The sequence below is a fragment of the Pecten maximus genome, chromosome 1 (assembly GCF_902652985.1).
Source record: "Pecten maximus chromosome 1, xPecMax1.1, whole genome shotgun sequence".
In the NCBI taxonomy this organism is placed as follows: domain Eukaryota; kingdom Metazoa; phylum Mollusca; class Bivalvia; order Pectinida; family Pectinidae; genus Pecten; species Pecten maximus.
In genome coordinates this window covers 35820603-35841528 of record NC_047015.1, presented here as the reverse complement: position 1 = coordinate 35841528, position 20926 = coordinate 35820603, and the positions used below count along the sequence as shown (strand labels likewise).

The window sequence follows — 20926 nt, the reverse complement described above, 5'->3', positions numbered from 1 at the left end:
AAAAAAAAAGGGGGGGGGGGGGGGGGCGAGGAAAAAGGAAAACCCGGAAAAACGGCCTACCGGCAAAGGCCCCCCGGGAAAAATTTCAAAACCCCCCGTGGGGGTTTTTGGGAAGGGGGGGCCCCCCAAAAAAAAAGCCCCCAAAAGAAAAAAAAAGAAAAGGGGAAAAAAGGGGGGGAAAAAAAAGGGGGGGGAAAAAAGGAAAAAAAAAAAGGGAGGGAAAAAAAAGAAGGGGGGGGGGGGGGCCAGGGGAAGGGGGGGGGGGGAATGAAAAAAAGGGGGAAAAGGGAAAAACCCCCCGGGGGTTTTTTTTTTTTTAAAAAAAAAATTTTTTTTTTTAAAATTTTTTTTATAAAATTTTTTTGTTTTTTTTTTTTAAAAAAAAAATTTTGGGATTAATTTAAAAAACCCCCCCATAAATTTTTAGGTAAAGGGTTTTGGGGGAATAAGTTTTTAGTTTTTTAAGGGGGATTTTTGGTAAAAGTTAAAAAATTTTAACTAAAAAAAAAAATTTTTTTTTTTTTGGGGAAAATTGGTTTTTTTTAAGAAAAAAGGGGAAAAATCAAAGGGGGAAAGGGGGGGGGGCCCCCCCCTTTGGGGGGGGGGGGGGGGGGGTTCCCCCTTTTTTGGGGTTATGGGGGAAAAAAAAATTTGAAATTGGGGAATTTTTTTTTAAGTTGGAAAAAAAACGAAAAAAAAAAAAAAGGGTTTTAAAATTTTTGAAAAACCCTTTGGCTTGTCTAAGGAAAATTAAAAACCCTCCCCCAAATTTTTTTGCTTTTTTTAAAAATTTTGAAAATTTAAACTTGCCCCCCCTTTTTTTTTGTTTTGGTAAAAAAAAAAATTTAAGGGGGGGAAAAAAGGGTTTCTTTTTTTTAGGGAAATTTTTGGGATGTCGGGCTCAAACCCAGATGGGGCCAAAGAAAATTTTTTTTTTTGGGGGGCCCGGGCAAACCTGGGCTGGCCACTTTTGGGGGAACCCCTGGAAAAGGGGGTTTTTTTTTTGGTGGGGGGGGAAAGGGGGGGTTTTTTTTTCCAAATTTTTGGATTGGGAAAAATTTTTTTTTTTGGGGGGGGGGGGAAAAAAATCCCTTTTTTTGGGGGTTTTAAGTGTGAAAATTTTTTTTTTTTGTTGGTCATAGTTTTTTGCCCAAATTTTGGGGGCCCTTTTGGGGGGGGTTTTTTTTTGGGGGGGTGAATTGGCGGGGGATATTTTAGCATATGTTTTTAAATTTTTTTTTTAGGGGCAATTTTTTGGCATCGGGAATCCAATTTTTTACTCCAAATTTTATAGGTTTTTGGGGGGGGGGTAAAGGTGGAAAATTTTTTTTTTCTTTTTTGGGCCTTTCATTTAATTTTTTAAAAAAAAAAAATTTTTCCCCCAAATTAGGAAAAAAACTTTTGGGGAAAAAAAAAAAAAAAAAAAAAAAAAAAAAAAAAAAAAAAAAAAAAAAAAAAAAAAAAAAAAAAAAAAAAAAAAAAAAAAAAAAAAAAAAAAAAAAAAAAAAAAAGGGGGGGGGGGGGGGGGGGGGGGGGGGGGGGGGGGGGGGGGGGGGGGGGGGGGAGGGCCAAAATTTTTTTTTAAACCCCTTTTATAAAATTTTTTTAAACCCCTTAATTAAAATTTTCCCCCATAAAATAAAATCAAAAAATACATGAAGCAAAACGAATTTCCCCAAAAACGATCAAATGGTCTCTATACTAAACTTTTTTTGCAAATATTTTATCCCAAATATAATAGTGTATTACTCCAATTATATATTTTTTGGAGGGGAATGTTTACTGGGGGGAAATTTTGAAAAAACTTGATCCACTGTTGATTGTCAGGTTGTTTTTTACGACCAGTAAAAAGGGCCTTGTTTTAAAAACTGCCGTCAACCCGTTTGGTCAAAAAAGATGGGAAAGGTTCCGGAAATTAATTTTTTACTTTTCCTAATTTTTTGGGGTACATTAAAATGATGATCAAATTTTAATTAGAAATTTTAAATAAAAAAATTAAAAATGAAAAAAAGGGCGTATCAAAATTTCGAGTCACGTGTTTCATGTGATCCAACTACTATACTAAGCATTAGGAAACCAATAACATATATAGTAAATACAAAGTATGTACAATTCACCTTGTTACATTCTTCCCTGCTTAAGGTTGATGCCACAGCAACCTATCATCTTAAAAATTACAAAAAAAATATTTCTGCTTCTTAATTCTTAATTCCCTTTTCAAAATTTAACCGGCATTAAAGTATTATTGTTTCAAAAACATATCCGAGCTAATTAAGCTGCGAAAAATGAATTTACTACACATATTCCAACCGGGTATTAACCAATGATGTGTTCAATACATTAATATGCAAAAAGTATGTCTTGATAAAAAACTATTTTGTTTGTATACTAAAAAACATCAGAAGCCTGATATTGTCCATATGGACAATCTATCACATATCACTTATTAAAAGATGAAAAATCATTAAAACCTTCTTGCAATGTTCGACCTAACGAACTACTCAGAGATGTGCCTAACATAGCAATAGCTTGACTGAAATCTTGAAAATTAGGAGGAAGACCAGGCCTAACAAACGCCGACATCTCATTGTCGTTCATGGACGCTGTAGACTTTACTGCCGTTTTAGGAAGACGATGAGGATTAGAATGCTGTCCTTTCGTCCGGCGATCTGATATCCTCCTTCCTGACGCTTGGCTCTCCGCTTCCACCCTAGTCTCAGATTCAGTGTCTGTTATGACATCACTATGCCGCTGACGCAACTCTTCTCGCGTGATTCCTACATTGGAAATCTCTGTAGGTTCTACATGTTTGCGTGACGTTTCATCTCTGTCTCTTACTACACTGTCAACACTTGAACGTTTTTCCTGACTCCCCTTCCCTGCTTTGTCAGAAGCGTGTCTCTGTGGGAGGGGCTCATTATACACGTTCCAGACGCTATCATCAGAGTCCTCAGTTTCGCTCGTGTCTGACTGTTCATTGACGTCATTCGGTGACGTCATGCCACTTGTTTCCTGTCGATTCTTTCCTAACGAATCTATGTCACCTCCCCCAGCTGTTTTAATGCTGTCCTCAGCATTTCCGTCATCAGAACTATCACCGTCAACAGGCTGTTTAATGTCCAGAATTTCCCTGCGTGTAACAGATTTTACTGGTCCTGCACCGTCCACAAGCTGTATCTGATAAACTTTATCTTGTAGTTTACCCACCACCTTGTACGGTGTCGATTTCCACGCATCCTGTATCTTGTTTCGTCCTGCTGGATGGTTTCGAAGAAAAACCCGAGATCCGATAGCTATAGAATGTTCTTTAGTAGACCTGTTCATATAGTCCGATCTCTCCACAGCTTTCCTTTTCAATGATGCTTCTGCTAATTTTCTGGACTCTAACATACGACGGTGATGTGATTCGAGCCACTCGTCCACAGTCCCAGTGAGAATATCTTGAGGTCGCCTGAATACATGGTCAATTGGTAATTTCGGATCCCGTCCGTACAACAAGTAAAATGGTGATATCCCTGTTGATGCATGAGGGGTTACATTGTAATTGTAGACCAACTCTGGAAGATATTCCGGCCACTTCCGCTTCTTTTCTGGTGATAACGTCTTTAACAAATTATGCATTGTTCTGTTAAAGCGTTCACATTGCGCGTTCCCTTCTGGATTGTATGGGGTTGTCCGAGATTTCCTGACATTGTAAATGTTACATAGTTCCTTGACAACATTACTTTCGAAATTTCTACCCATGTCACTATGAATTCTGTTTGGTATGCCAAATTTCAAAAACCAGTCTTTCACAAGAATTTTCGCCACTGTCGTTGCCTTCTGATCTTTAGTTGGAATTGCCGATGTAAATTTTGTGAAAACGTCCGTAATAACTAGCACGTTCTCTCTGCCATCCGACGCTTTCTCTAGCTGCGTAAAGTCTATAGCAACAACTTCCATTGGTTGAAAAGCCAAGAGATGCGCCATTGGGGGTTTGACTGTCGGTACGGGCATTTTTGCGACCATACATCGTTCGCACTGTTTAATCCACTTTTGAACGTCATTTTCCAATCCAGGCCAATAACATCGTTTCTTAACTAACGACATAGTGCGTTCCATTCCTTGATGTCCTGATAGATTGTGCAACGATTCCAAAATTTGAGACTTCATTGATTCAGGAGTTACGAAAAGAAAATTATTGCCAATTTCTGGGTCCATGATTTTGTACCACAAAATTCCATCTTCCTCAATTAATCTATCCCACCTCCGTAGTATCTTACGAGCAACATTTGGTTCCTGACGTAATTGCCGTTCTGTGGGTTTGTGTCCCGTTTTCCACCACTTCCAAACAATTGCAATGTTTTCATCATTCAACTGTCGTGAATGAAGTTCCGTTCTGGAATACTCAGGAAACGTTAATGTTGTAGCGAGCTGTTCGTTTGTTGTTACAGTAACAGATGTATTCATTATCTCAACTGTATGTAGTTCCTCTGACACACGGGTTGTTTTTGTTAAATTTTGCAAAAGAACTCTAATTTCTTCTGATAACTTGGGATTTCTACTGAGTGAATCGGCGTTGGCATTCGATTTGCCAGATCGATACTTGATGACGAAATCAAACTGAGCAAGTTGTGCTGCCCAGCGCATTTCCGTTGCTCCTAACTTAGCTGTTTTCAAATAGCTGAGAGGATTGTTGTCGGTAAATACGGTAAATGATCGGCCTAATAGATAATCTCTAAATTTGTCCGTGACTGCCCATTTCATTGCTAGTAACTCCAATTTCATTGAGCTGTAGTTGTCCATATTCCTCTCTGACGGTCTTAAACTCCGTGAAGCGTACGCAATGACAACCTTTTGTTGTCCTTGTTCCTGTGATAGCACAGCTCCCAATCCGTCATAGCTAGCATCCGTTTCGAGAATAAACTCCTTCGTGAAATCCGGATAACCAAGTATCGGTGCTTCGGTTAACCGTTGTTTCAGAGTTTGAAATGCGTTCTCTGTCTTGTCGTTCCATTTCTCGGTAAATTGTCGTTTATCTGTCGTTGATGATGACTTTCTTCCCTTTTTGTCCTGCTTTGTGAGAAGTTCGTGTAACGGTGCAGCAATACTAGAGAATCCTTTGACGTAACGACGGTAATACCCACATAAACCTAAGAACGAGCGTAATTCCTTTTCAGTTGTTGGTGTTTTCCATTCTGAAATTGCTTTTGTTTTTCCAGGATCGGTTTCGATTCCTCGTTCAGAAACAACATGCCCAAGAAATTTGGTTTCCTTTTTGAAGAAATGACATTTGCTGTTTTTCATTTTTAATCCATGTTCCTTTAATCTGCTGAACACGTACTCCAACCGTTTCAGATGTTCCTCTATTGACGGCGAAAATACTAGTATGTCGTCCAAGTATATCAGCAGTAGATCAAAATTTGCTTCCGCCATACACGCCTCCATCAATCGTTGAAAAGTAGCAGGACTATTACAGAGTCCCATTGGCATACGATTGTACTCGTATAAACCTCCTGTACCTACCCGGGATGCAGTTTTATGACTATCTCTTTCATCAATACCCACTTGATAATAGCCTTGCGCTAAATCCATAGAGCTGAAGTACTTTGCACCATGTAATGCATCTAGAGCCTCCTCTATTCTTGGTAATGGATATGCGTCTTTAATGGTTTTGTCATTGAGGAGCCGATAATCCACACAAAGCCGTAAACTACCGTCCTTTTTTCGTACGAGTACTACTGGCGCAGCGTATGGACTTGTACTCTTCCGGATGATATTTTGACGCAACATTTTGTTGATATGATCCCTCACTTCCTCCATCTGATAAGGTGGAATGCGCCGATGAGCTACTTTGATAGGAATCTCGTCCGTGGTTTGAATACGATGTTTTATGAGATCTGTATATCCCAATTCTTCATCACTCTGACAGAAACAATCTTTGTATTTGTAAAACAACTGAGCTACTTGTTTCTCTTGCTCTGGTGTTAAATCAACTTCTCCCACGTCTATAGTAAACGGTAATTGGTCCAATTTTGTAATTTCATCCGGTCCCGGCTCGTTTTCGATGGTTTCCAGACGAACATTAATTTCAGACTCCGTAACTTGGATGTTACATGACGTTGAAGTCGTACATTCGGTGAAATTTTCCACGACATGTGCTGTTCCTATCCGGCTTTTCTGGGGTAACCATACATCCTCACTTCCAAGGTTCACAACTCTGACAGGAACTCTGCCATTGTTGACTTCACTGAAAGTGTCCACAACGATAATGTTCTTAGGCAGCGAACCACTGTTTCCTTGTATGGCTTGAATAGCAACAGTATATGGTTTATTGTGTATTGATTGACGAGTTGTTCCGGTAACTACTTTCATGGAGTACGCAGGTATCTTTATCGACTGATTCCCGGGAATTTTCACGAAACTGACACGATCATCCTCTGTGGTTGCAGACATCTCATATAGAGCTAATATCTCCGTCCAGGATTGATCGCTGGTACCATTTTCTCCTGTCGACTTTTCCTTGTCAGTGTTCGTTACTTCTTTCATCAATTTAAAGAAGTTACTCCCTAATAAACCTGGAACCCTTTCCTTGCGTTTGATTCCGTGGAAATCCGTCGGATCCTTCACAACCAACATGCCAACTCCGGATACCTTCCGATCGATGATGTCAATGTCGACCTCAACATATCCAATGTATGGAACCTCCAATTCGTTTGCACCAGTAACTCTCATCCATTTGGTAACATCTATCAACTCGGATTTCTTCCCAACCAATTTCCTAAAGAAATGTTCGGTAATGGTCGAAATTTGCGAGCCTGTGTCAATCAAACATCTGACCTTTTCCCCTTCAATGAAAACGTCTATCTCCGGACATTCACCGATAGCATTCTTTAACACCGTCTGTTTTATTTTGGAGCCAAGAGAACTATTCCCCACTGTCTGACTCCCTACAGTGGGTTCTGGGCGTTTAAATCCCGCTTTCCTGTTTCTTGCTTTCTGTTATATTGGTGTCCACCATTACTACCATACTGTTTCTGTTGTTGTCCAGGTTTTCGTTCTGTAGGACATTCCCTGCTAACATGTCCACGACCTCCACAGTTATAGCACTTTATTGCTCCTCTACCTCGGCCTCGACCAGTTCCTTTAACAAAGCTATTTGTTCCGCCCCCTACTAGCTTTGTAAGTGCGTCCAATTGCTGCTGTTGTTTCGCTAGCATTTCTTGTTGACTTTGCAACATGGCAGTTACTGCTGATGTAGCAGAGGACTCTTTAGTTTTGAGTTCATCATTAGTGACACACACTTCCTGTTCCGAGACAGACACGCTTTTATGTCGAGATGGTATTGTCTCGTCCTCCGTCCAGCGAATTACTAACTGCCTGAAATCAGTAAAGGATACATCCTTATGTTCAAACATGTATCTGCGCATCTCCCGCCGCAGCTGAATGTCAACCACACCGTCTGTGAATCTTTCTTTTAACATCAAGTCTCTATCACCGACTATGACTCTATCCTTCTTCACAATTCTGTCCATCAATTTCAATAACACCAAAGAATATTCTTGTAAAGTCTCTCCTTTGTTTTGATTTCTTTGATAAAACCTCTGTTGTAACTGTCCAACAGTTTCGGCTTCTTGAAATGTTGTTCTTAATATTTCCAAAATTTTTGTTGCGGAGGATTTTTCAGTTTCTGACCTTATACGAATTTCGTCTTTTGCTTGTCCCTGTAAGTGCGCATATAAAAACTCTACTTGAGCGTCACTTCCGGTAATGGTTTTTAAATGGTGTATCGCATCCTCTATCCACTCTTCTGCTGTTGGATCTGTCTCTTTTACAGGTCTCCCTGAGAATTTATCCAATTTTCTGTTTTTGTTAATGTAGACAGTTTTCGGAGAGCTGGTATATGATTCAAATTCCTGTTTGGTTCTCAACAATTCTTTCTCCAATCTGTCAGCGCGCGCAGTCTCACTGTCTATTCGTTGGACTTCTTGTCTTAATCTATCCAATTCCGCCTTTAATTCCTTCAGCTCTGCCATTTTGTTGCAGTTCGTTCACAATGATATTCCGTCCAGATGATATACGTACCACACGGGTTCAAGAAGTAATGCACAGGAAGTAGCGAGAAACATCCCACATAACAACCAATACAATACCCCGACCCCGAATGGACAATGTATAATGTTAACGGAAACAATCAATGTACATGCGAATAAGTAACCGTCGCATCCAAGCATGTGCTAGAAGTGGTACTGGGTGTACTCCATCCTTCAACAATTTCCGATTGAGCGAATAATAATATAGGACGCTTTGCTGTCACTCAACACTATTGCCACACTGTGCTGTATCCGGTCCAAATCAGGTTTATTGAAAGGCCTGGTCAAAAACTTCCTAAGTTTGGATTCAGTCATAGAAACATATCATACACAACAACAATAACATACAGGTAATTACAGGTGAAAAAAAATCTAAATTCATGCAAGTGATAATAGTTAATAGAAAAGACTAACTTACCAATGATGATACATAACACTAATTTTAAACGTAATTAAATATTCAAAATGTTCTTTTCGTCATTGGAACTGTCCAATCAATCACCAGTATGCAGTGTCCACCTGGTACGTCCTACCGGAATCCATGATATCCGTTATTCAAGATATCCATAACCCATGATATCCACAATCAATGATATCCGTATACGTAAGCAATGATAACCGTAATCCACAATGTCCCATCTCATCAAATGCCTCTTGTTGATGGAATCCTGTCCACGACGCCAAAATGTCACATGTAAAAATCACATACACAAGATGTTTTCATTCCATGTTATTTATTGTCCATCACGTGTTTTCTGGCATTTGTCTGCAAACATATTAGAAAAACATTCAGTTCCTCGCAGACAATATATTTGACAAATCAATTATTCATGATAAAAATAATAAAAGAATGGTAAATGATAACATTTTGATAATAATGTAATTGCATTCACTAAATTACATTAATCAAGTTATTCATACATTTACATATACTCATTCATTTCATGTACGTTCAGATTACATATGAACTTATATACCTGTCATAAAATACCCTGTGAGTGACAGTACGTTATAATACGACAATAGTATTTAACGTAATCTAATAAACAGTATAACTCACCCTAAGTAAGGTTAAGATGGGAGTTCACCGTTACATTTTCTTGTTGTGAATTGATTTCAACAACCTGTGGTAACAAATATACAAGTGTTCAATCACACACTAACATGTGAGTAAATGTACATTTCAATATTATAAAATACAACATAAATAAAATTTACTAGTCTCCGGGATTCGATCTCATAAATACGAGACTTGGATTCAATTATAAAGCTTCGGTGTTATCCATTACACCATCACGTGTGTTATCATATACAGGTTATTAATATACTCATAGACACTTGCAATGAGCTTTATATCTATAAATATAATTCACCACATATAAATAGAAATCAACACAAATACATGTATAGCTAAAACGAATTTACAAAACGATCTAATGGTCTCTATATCTACTAACTATTTTGCAAATACTTATACCAAATCATAAATAGATGTATTACTCACAATTATATATATTTTGATCCGGAATAGATTACTGGAGAAACTTGAAAACTTGATCCACCTGTTGATTGTCAGCTGTCTGATATTGTACTGACCAGTAACAAAGGCCTTGTATTTAAACTGACCGCTCCAACCCGATTGGTCAAAAATAGATCGGAAGGTTCCGGAAATTAATGTTTTACATTTTCCTTAATTTTAGTACATATCAATGATGATCTGAATTATATTAGAAATGTTAATAAAACTAACTCGTAAAAATGACACTAATATAGCGTATACAAAATATTCGAGATCACGTGATTATCATGTGATCCACGACTACTATACTAAGCATTAGGAAACCAATAACATATATAGTAAATACAAAGTATGTACAATTCACCTTGTTACATACAGGTACTTGTGACTCAGAACTAGAGATGTGCCAAAAGAGTTTGGTCAAGTAATAGTTTTACTATATATTTCTTGCATTTTGACAAATTTTCATTGAATTTTTATGACTTTGTTTTCAATGCAATTCATTGAAACTTCACATACATAGAGAATTATTTGCTCATTACTCGGTAAATATTGTATAATTTAGTTGGTTTCAAGAGATGTTGCAGAAACAAACAGTATTATTATGTAATGAATAAAGAACTAAATGAATTTACACTTTTGTTACGGTACATATTCATTTATTTCAGAAAAAATAATCACTGGAAATGGGGGTAAAACACATCAAGTGAATGAGCAAACAGCTGTCTATTTGTATATGGAATTGCAAGAAAATCTATTGAACATTTGTAAAAAGGCATGAAATATATGTACATGTAGTAAAAATATTACATGACTGCATGAATACTTTTGAGACGTCATCGAATATATTTATGTATATCGGTCAACTTGCATATGTTAACATTTTTCATGGCACATTGTTTGTTGTCAAGTTCACATTGTTAGCAGTCAGGTTTCACTACATATGGTATTAGTGTTCTTCCCATATTATTTGTCTTTCTTTTTTGTAGAACTGAGAGTAGACTATTTCATCAATAGGTCTCGAGTTATAAAATATTTAAAAAAAAAAACAAACTCCAAAAATGTAAAAAAAAAAATGAAATAAAATCAGTATTATGACACTACGCATTAGTTAATGTCTTTTAGATTCTATTAACTTACATAACAAATACTAATAATGTAAACAAACCTTGACAAGCACTGAAAGATGTTGGCTATAAAAAGTGTACATATATAGTTAAATACCAAATGACATTCGTTTGTAATGGTTTGAATGGATGACAGGTCTATATCAATCAGTTATAATCACAGTTCCATATGTACTTAATAGCAAAATACCTCACTTACACGTTCGTTCCACTTACACTTCGTTGTCAAAAACTATTTCGTAAACCGGAAGTCAATCAAGAGTTATCTGATATCGTCAACATCCGTTTTCGTTCTGCATTGCTTGACTGTGACTGTTTATTCGTCGAGTATGTCTTGGGGACAACAGCCTGGTCAATATGTAAGAATATTTTTTGTTATTATAACAAAATTGTAACAAAAAAATTACATGTCACAGGAGTTAGTTTGCTGAGCCATCTTTGGTTGTGTCAAATGAATCGCTTCGTCTCAAATTAAAATGTCGTGTCCATTGTGAGTTTCGAAATACCAAATGTACTATGTAAGAGTAAATTAAGTAAGTCGGCACGACCTGCTACTATGATCTACTTATAAATCATGCTTGCATATGTAATCATGTGGATTACCTGTGACAGTTTTTGGGTCGAACTCTTTAGAAAATATGAAAAATAATTATGAAGACGTGTTTTAGTTTGATAATGTTACTGTAACGTTACAGTATCTACTTGTCTAGACCGTAGTAACTAACTGTATATTCTGAGGTAGATATACAGCATGCAGGGTAAATACTTAAACCTAGATGTCCACTGCATACATCTGCACCAGAATATACAGATAACTATGGCATCAGAATGCTGTACTCTTGTTGTATTTGTTGTTTTAGGGTGGATATGGTCAACCACAGCAACAACAATATGGTGCCCCACCTCGGGGCCCAGCGCCTGGCTATGGAGCCCCACCCCAGGGATCTGCTCCTCCTAACTATGCCTCAGCACCTCCACCACAACACCAACAGCCACCTGGCTATGGTCAACAAGGGGCACCCCGTCAACAGTACGGTCAGCAGCAGTTTGGAGGCTATCAGCAACCTGGCCAGCCCCCAATGTATGGTCAGCCAGCAGGATATGGGGGAGGGGCACCACCACCCGCGGCTGTATATGCTCCACCTCCACCCCCTGGGGTTAGCACAGAACTGTGGCACTGGTTTCAGGTATGCAGAAATTGAGATAAATGTATTATTACACTGACTTCTTTATGATTAAAAATGTGGCAAAACAACCTAGTTATACCCGTATTGAAATCCTTTGGGAAAGGCAAATTATTTTATTAACCAGTTTTCAATATAAGCAGGACAAATTGAGATGAATTCATGTGTGTAGCTGGTGTAAAGTCTATGTGTACATAACATAGGACAAATTGAGATGAATTCATGTGTGTAGCTGGTGTAAAGTCTATGTGTACATAATATAGCTGACATTATCTCATTTAAATTATATATGAATACAAAGACGAGGGTTTTGATTTTTCATGAACTAGGTAATTGAAATAAAGAGATATTTCAGTATATCTTGGTTAAACTATTGTGAAAAAAATAAAGCTAAATAATCTCTTCAAAATGCTTATAGTAAAAAAATTACTTTAATCTTCTAGTGTATATTTATCTTGTACAATTAAGGAAGAAATTGAAAACATGAAATCATACAAAGTCCAACTATTGTACTTCCTCACTTCATTTTCTGTGCATAAGTGTAATAAGCAATCTCGTCTTGATTTATATTTACTTTACATGATCGTTTCATTTTTTCTATCCTGTCCTTTTCTTTAAAACCTATAACATAATCAGACTAACAACTTATCTGTGACATTACAAAAGTGAATGTTCATGTTGTATCAATTCAATGTTAAGTTATATAGAAAATCATTAAGTACTGATTACAATTACAGGCGGTGGACCAGGACAGGAGTGGTAAGATCACCGCTGTGGAACTCAGACAGGCTTTGATGAATGGTAACGCCTCACCGTTTAACCCTGAAACATGTAGAATCATGATTGGAATGTTTGATAAAGACAAGTAAGTTATTTATATGGTAATCGCAATGAAATGCTTCTGTCAACTCATGAACTTTTCACAAAATACTACAGATACAGATGATTTGTCTCATGATTCCATCATACTGCTGTACAACATGAAATGTGCATTGTGTAGTACATGTATATATACATTACTTTTGTGGCAATGAATGATCCACTGTGATAAATACCATGACTTTAGTTGTTATACTACACTAAGTGTTACATCTTGTTGATATAGTAAGAGTAGGGGCTAATATTTGTTTATGAATACTAACCAAAAGCAGATGCCTGTGAATATATATATGGAAGTTAACACAGACAAGCTGTAAAAAAATATATTAAAATCTAAACTGTAAATCAGTCTGCTGATGCATCTGTTACAAGTTATATATCAAGTTTGAAAGAAGTCACATCGAAGATGGATAATTTGATAGAAGTCACCTCTAGGTGATGATAATTTGATAGAAGTCACCTCTAGGTGATGGATAATTTGATAGAAGTCACCTCTAGGTGATGATAATTTGATAGAAGTCACCTCTAAGTGATGATAATTTGATAGAAGTCACCTCTAAGTGATGATAATTTGATAGAAGTCACATCTAGGTAATGGATAATTTGATAGAAGTCACCTCTAGGTAATGGATAATTTGATAGAAGTCACCTCTTGGTGATGGATAATTTGATAGAAGTCACATCTAGGTAATGGATAATTTGATAGAAGTCACATCTAGGTGATGATAATTTGATAGAAGTCACCTCTAGGTAATGGATAATTTGATAGAAGTCACCTCTAGGTAATGGATAATTTGATAGAAGTCACCTCTAAGTGATGATAATTTGATAGAAGTCACATCTAGGTAATGGATAATTTGATAGAAGTCACCTCTAGGTGATGATAATTTGATAGAAGTCACCTCTAGGTGATGATAATTTGATAGAAGTCACCTCTAGGTGATGATAATTTGATAGAAGTCACCTCTAAGTGATGATAATTTGATAGAAGTCACCTCTAGGTGATGATAATTTGATAGAAGTCACCTCTAGGTGATGATAATTTGATAGAAGTCACCTCTAAGTGATGATAATTTGATAGAAGTTACCTCTAGGTGATGGATAATTTGATAGAAGTCACCTCTAGGTGATGATAATTTGATAGAAGTCACCTCTAAGTAATGGATAATTTGATAGAAGTCACCTCTAGGTGATGGATAATTTGATAGAAGTCACCTCTAGGTAATGGATAATTTGATAGAAGTCACCTCTAGGTGATGGACAATTTGTCACTAAAACTCTACGTATTTGGCTTCATGTCCTACAGGAATGGAACAATAGATGCTCAGGAGTTTGCCGCCCTTTGGAAGTATGTTCAGGACTGGAAAGGCTGCTTCGACAGGTATTGGTGTTTACCTGTTTTGTAAACAACACAGATCCCTTGGTCAAATGTCATTCTTAGATGGCCTTATTGTGTTGATCAGTAGCAAACCTGGGAGAAAGGGAATGGAATTTTAGGTCACCTGAATATCAACTGATCACCCTTTTCCATTGCTGTGTGTTTGATGTGTTTAATGTTGGTTTAAAAGCAAAAGTTTAAAGTAATATATCAGTTTACACATCAGAACTCAGGTAATTATCAAGGCCCCTTGGTCTCTTCTATATAAATAAAATGTTAAGTCCTTCTTAGAGTGAATTAAAGACTATTCAAATATAGTTATGTGATAGTTAATATTGATGATATTATAAACATCCTAGGACCATGAACCATATTCATTCTTGGTACATGTAGTTGGTACACTGGATATGGGGGCCTTCGATGGCCGAGTGGTTAAGGTGTCCCAACACTTTATCACTAGCCCTCCACCTCTGGGATGCGAGTTCGAAACCTACGTGGGGCAGTTGCCAGGTACTGAACGTAGGCCAGTGGTTTTTCTCCGGGTACTCTGACTTTCCTCCACCTCCAAATCTGGCATGTCCTTAAATGACCCCTGCTGTTAATAGGATGTTAAACAAAATAAACCAAACCAAATGTACACTAACGAGTGACAGCTACTGTTTATCTTTCCAGGTTTGACACAGATAGATCTGGGAACATTGATGAGAGGGAACTTAGCACGGCCTTCCAGACATTTGGATATCGACTGTATGTACTGCGCCTGCTTACCTTACTTGCTCTCACAAATTTCAAATGTCAGGAATTTACATCCTTTATGTCTTTTTTAACTATAATACACAGCTGTTACTGTAAATAAAACATATTACAGTACCATTAATTTGAAGTTTTAGACTGGTAACCTTTATTAAGTATCAATTTATAGAAAAAATATAGTATATCATGTATACATGATGTATAGGCTTGAAATGTGTCATCCATTCTGACTTACAAGTTGTTACACAATGTACGTCACCTCCAAAGTTTTGTCCTTTCCTTGTTTTTATCTTATTTTACATCTTTCAGATCTCCTCAGTTTTGCAGCATTGTCATTCGGACATTCGACAAACGAGGTTCAAGGACAATGAATTTTGATGATTTTATTCAAGCTTGTGTAATGCTTAAAACATTGACGGATAAATTCCGAATGAAAGACACCCAGCAACGAGGAATGATCAACATTAGCTATGAAGATGTAAGTAGTGACTATTGGATGTTGTTCATTAGCTTCAGTAAAATGAAACGTTCACATAAAGGAACTGTGAAATGATAAATCTACCACAATACACTGTGCTATTCAAATCTCAGATCATTGTGTAAACATGCCAACTATCAATATCGATATACTGCTAGTGGTATTTTCCATCTTTTTATTGTTTGAGATTTTGAGCAATCATCTTTTGTCCGGCAGCTATTATGTGTAATCTGTCGTGCATCATTAACAATTTACATTTTAGACTTCTCAATAACCAAGAGGCCCAGCGTCATGATATTGGAACTCATGATATTGGGCCTCAATAACCAAGAGGCCTAGGGTAGTGATTTTGGCCCAGTAGCATCATTAGCATGCTGGGATGAAGGACTACAAAGTCGGTTCAAATAGATGATGGTGACCTACTTGTACTTTCAATGCCACAGGGATCAAATGTGTTAAAATCTTAAAAACAACTTCTCAGGAACCGAGAGGCCCAATGTCAGGATAATTGGACCATTAGCATTGCGGAATGAAGGGCTGTAGATTTTGTTCAAATCAATGACCTTGAATTACATGTACTTTCAAGGTCACACTTGAGGAGTCAAAATGTGTTTCTGGGAGGAACGGCTACCAAAGATTATTAAGCTTAATGTACTTTTAAGGTCACAGATATTAAATGTGTCAAAATCTTCTTGATAACCAAGAGTCCCAGGGACATGATATTGTGACAGGGGCAGAATAAAAAGTTTGTTCATTTGATTGATGTTGACCTACCTTAAAGGTCACACTGGTCAAATGTGTTCAATTCATAATTTAAAAACAAAAACATCAACTATCAGTATGTACATGTATTTCAGAACTCGGGTGACCATTAAGGCCCATGGGCCTCATGTTTTTCAAGATTTTTTGGTGGGTATACTTGGCCCACGAGGGGATTTGTATCATAGCAATGGCGTGTAACATTGTTGCTGTTTTTTTTTTTTTTTTTGTTCGTGGGAAACTATATTACTTAAATGATTTTACTGATTATTGATTTATATCTTTCAATTACAGTTCCTGGAAATGGTCTTGGATAATACACTAATGGGTGTGAAATAAGAAGTATGAACTGTGATCTTGTCAAACACCGGTCAGCTATTGGTCATCTAATTGGTCATTTACCAGCTGATTAACGAGTATCTTAATGAATCAGCATTGAATGCAGTTGAATGGGCATCAACCAAATATCAACAAGTGTTAAACATTGGACCGCCCTCTCACCAAAATGAATCAGGGAAAAATAATCTAGACATTGAACCTGTGGAATGGACATCAACCAAAGATTTGCGAGTACTGAATATTGGACCTAGCTTTCACCAAAATTAATCTGAAAAATAATCTACACGTTGAATCCCGTTGAATGGCCATTGACCAAATATTCAAAAGTACTGAATATTGGACCTCACTCTCACAAAAAATGGATTAAAAAAATAATCTAGACATTGAATCCTGTTGAATGGACAACAACCAAAGATACACAAGTAGATGTACTCAATATTGGACCTAGCTCTCACCGAAATGAATCCAAAAAAAATCATTTAGACATGTATAAAACAAAACAATATTTTTCATTAATGGTTCTGTTAGTGCTGTTTATGTAAAGGCACTGAATTGGTCTGTTGTGGCTTAATGACAAAATTCCCTTCTTCTGAAGGTTCATCGTGGGTACTTTTAAAACAAAACAGCCGTGTTTTGATGCTTAAAAAGAAATACTGAAGCAAGTTTCTAAATGATTTCCTTATTTAAGTAATTAAGTGTGAAACAAAGATAAAGAGATGGCAATAAAAATAATTGCTGATGTCGGTTTAAACCAGATTGTGATTTTTTATTACGGTGTATGTGGAGCTACAGTATGAACGATTTCTAATGTCAAACAAGTGAGGAAAGTCATTTGTTTTTCTTTTCTCACATGAGTTAAGTCTATCCCACTTTATTAAAATGTGGGATTGTATACAAATTATCTAACAAGTTCTCACATTTCTTTCATAATATCAGAACCATAGATACCCACCTCAAGTGCGATAGACTTGAGACCTATATATTAGACATAGGCCGTTAGCAGAGTGAGTTTTAACAGTTTTGTCAGTAAATGATTCTATACAGTATAAGTGTATCACCTCTATAGTTTAGTTACACACTTAGGTAAAGTTTTATTAGTTGATAGCACTAACCGTATATATACATGGTCATTTCAGATTTTTCGTTTTTAGTTAGTCAGTCGTAAGATACCGTAGTAAATAATTCAATTGTTTGATTGATTCAGCCTTTTACAGGCTCAGTGATGTATATTTCATTTATAGTAAACACGGATTATATATATATATATATATATTGTATGCATGTATATAGATGAATTTCGTTTTCCTTTTTTTTGTATTTGTTGTAGTTGTTTATGACGTAAATGATAATAGGTCAACTGAGACTGAGTCTCAAGTAACTTATTGCAATTATCTTCGTCCATCGTCCATTATCGGTACGTAAACAATGCAAATATCAACTTTCAATGAAATTTTGCAGAAACCTGTTATGGCCATGGCCATAGATGAACCAAACCAGGGGCCTGAGGGATGGGGTAAAAATGGTCAAATAGACTGAAATTAAAAAAAAAACTTCTTCATAAGGCCTAGATATGATAGAATGAAATACTCTTCATTGATGGAATGATCTTAAAGTGCTTTAACAAAATGTGAAGTTCATGACCCTGGGGACTCGCATTTCCCCTGGGGAAGGGATAAAATTCAATATAGTTTATATAGGAAAATTAATTTTTAAACATTTGTTTAATTGTCATTGGAAATAATTCAAATTTGATTAGAATTATCAGTATGGGATGGAAGTTTGATGATATGCACATATTAGTCCTGATTGTGGATCAAATTGACAGAAATATACCAGAAGTCAGGTGACTGGTAAGGCCCACCATAGGCCTCTTGTGAAATTAGGGTTTACTGATGCCGGGCATAAATGACACCTGGTAAATTCAAACATTGTATGATGGTAAGACATTTGTCATATCCAACACTATATTGTGTCCAGTTGTTCCTGTGTCTTTTGAATTTGGTATCGCTAGATTTCATTATCTATCCTGTCTAATTTTTGTTGATTACCTTATGATATACACCTTATGTTGTCATTCTAAATGATTGTCATCATTGTAGAAAAGATCCAATATTTCTCACATACTTGGGATGAATATTTTATAATTGAATTCTATAGAATAAAAGGAAATATCTGTATCACCTTGTAAGTATATTTGAGCACATCCAGCATATATAACATGATCCGAGTAAAACATTATTCCAACCTACACTGATATCTTGTGTATACGAATAATGGACTAGACTGTCTGTCCCTCATTTGAACTTTACTGCCTGACAGACATGCACACCACAAAATGGACCAGTCTGTCTGTCATACCTCCTGACAAACATGCATACCACATAATGAACAAGTCTATCAGTCATGAACTCTTTTAAAGATGAATGTGACCTTCATTTGATGAAAGGAGACCTATTGAAGGGAGATAATTACTATTATCATTACTGATAGCATGTATTTATATTTACCTCTAATAATCATTTGTAGCTCAGGAGTGTTTCCTATATTATTTCAATAGATAATACTGATTATATTTATGAATTTGCACTTCAAGGATTTGTAATCCACTGTTTTTTTTCTTTAACCATTCCATGTATCTGCCTGTAGGCTATTTTTGTTCTGTGTTCTGATTTAATTTTAAAATGTAAAAGATCTTTTAACATTTTTGTTCAGTGTTTATTTTTTCAAAATACGTAAAAATTACACATTTATGTTGATGACTGTGGGCATGTCTTTTTGAATTGAGGCATTTATTAGTTATGAATTATAAATTATCTTGAATTGTAGCTAAGGCACCTCCACAAAATGTGGGAAATGGCAATACTTCTTAATACAGAGCTGTAGTCCTGTGACAGTTATGAGAATTACAGTACTGAAAGTTGAATATATGATGTCCACAATGACAAGGAAGGTAACTCTGTCCATCATGCTATCTTTTCAACCAAACTAAAGTAAACTGTCTCTGGTATGCTATGGTACACATAGCCCATGAAGACTCAATAAAACAATTCATTACCAGGAAATTATTCTGTCAAGTACCAAAATATATTACTGGTTAATGGCCAGCGTAGGACTCTGACAATTAATGGTATAATATAACTTCACAGGTATATTTTAGCCTGTTCTCGTTTACTTGAAATATTTATGATGCTCTACTGATACATGTGTTGTATAAACATTCTCTCTAAGTAATCAACGTTTACATATCATTGGCCTACTGTCAATGTACAAACTGATTTGCTCAAGACAGTGTTGGGGGTTTATAAAACTTATCAAAAATATAGTATACTTTTAATTAAACTTTTAGTCCAACATTGACACACCTCCCCTTGTTTAATCTGTATCCTTGCTCACCACAAAGTACATTTCAGTCTCACTTTTTCTTATCCTTATTTAAGGATGGTGTGTTGTGACCATTTTATAATAAAATGTTACTGTGTAATGAATGTATGTATGTGATCAAATAAATCTGTAAGGCCACATCTCATTAATTCATCTCTTGAAAAATGTTTTCACAATAAAAAATATTGTGGATGACCATGCTAAAGAAATGTTTTGAATTTGTAGTCAACCCAGGTTAAGAGATGTTAAAGATGTTGGAAAATATTCATAGAAATAATTTTAAGTAGTATAAATAAGGATGAGTAGTACTATATAGGGATTGAATAGATTTATTTTATTTTCATGGCGGCTATGAATAGCAGTAGTTATCTACATACAAAACTGTATCTCTAATGCACATTAGCACACCTCTATTCATAGCCACCATGAAAATTTAAAAAAAAATCCATTCAATTCATCAATTTACAATAGGGTGATTTGGAAAAAAACCCCATAAAAAACAGTCATTTTTAACTTTTGATAACTACATTCAAAAAGATGTTAAATTACCTCCCCTTATATATATATAACAAAGACATAATACATGTATAAGTTTTGCCATTTAATGAAATAATATTTATGCTAATGAGGGGTCAATTAACTGGTCAAGCTCGTGCTCGAGCTGTATGTCGAGAGGAGTGAATATTACTCAATGGATGGCCAATAATAACACAAAAAATATATACCTTCAAGTCAAGCTCGTGCTCGAGCTGTAAGTTGAGAGGAGTGAATATTACTCAATGGATGGCAAATAATAACACATAAAATATATACATTCAGAGAGGTAATTAACTATCCAAATTCATGGAACAGCTGGTGATCCTGCCAATGCACCATTGTTTACTGTGTCCTTCCTAACATATTCCAGTCATTGTTTTGTTTTGCTTTTTTTATTTTAAACAAAAAGACATCAAATAACATCAGATACAAAAATATGTGTTAAATAGGATTTTTTTTTATGTGAATTGATGGCAAAGAAAACACAATTTAAGGAAATGGAACAGGGACTATTTTCCAG

At 36.1% G+C, this 20926-nt stretch overlaps 2 protein-coding genes across 2 annotated transcripts in view; one reads left to right on the top strand and one right to left on the bottom strand.

Moving 5' to 3' along the window:
* Window positions 1-10971, bottom strand: part of LOC117332011 (phytanoyl-CoA dioxygenase domain-containing protein 1 homolog) — a 27201-nt gene extending 16230 nt beyond the window's left edge. Inside the window, exon 1 of the mRNA XM_033890956.1 lies at window positions 10918-10971. The gene's annotated coding sequence lies outside the window, so the exon portion shown is untranslated. The remainder of the gene's footprint in view (window positions 1-10917) is intronic.
* Window positions 10972-10988: 17 nt separating this feature from the next.
* Window positions 10989-20349, top strand: LOC117331980 (programmed cell death protein 6-like). Its single transcript, XM_033890955.1, has 7 exons — window positions 10989-11077; window positions 11579-11905; window positions 12640-12767; window positions 14088-14162; window positions 14832-14906; window positions 15222-15390; window positions 16444-20349. Exons 1-7 carry the CDS (start codon window positions 11048-11050, stop codon window positions 16486-16488), a joined length of 849 nt encoding a protein of 282 aa, XP_033746846.1. The 5' UTR covers window positions 10989-11047; the 3' UTR covers window positions 16489-20349.
* The last annotated feature ends 577 nt before the right edge of the window (window positions 20350-20926 follow it).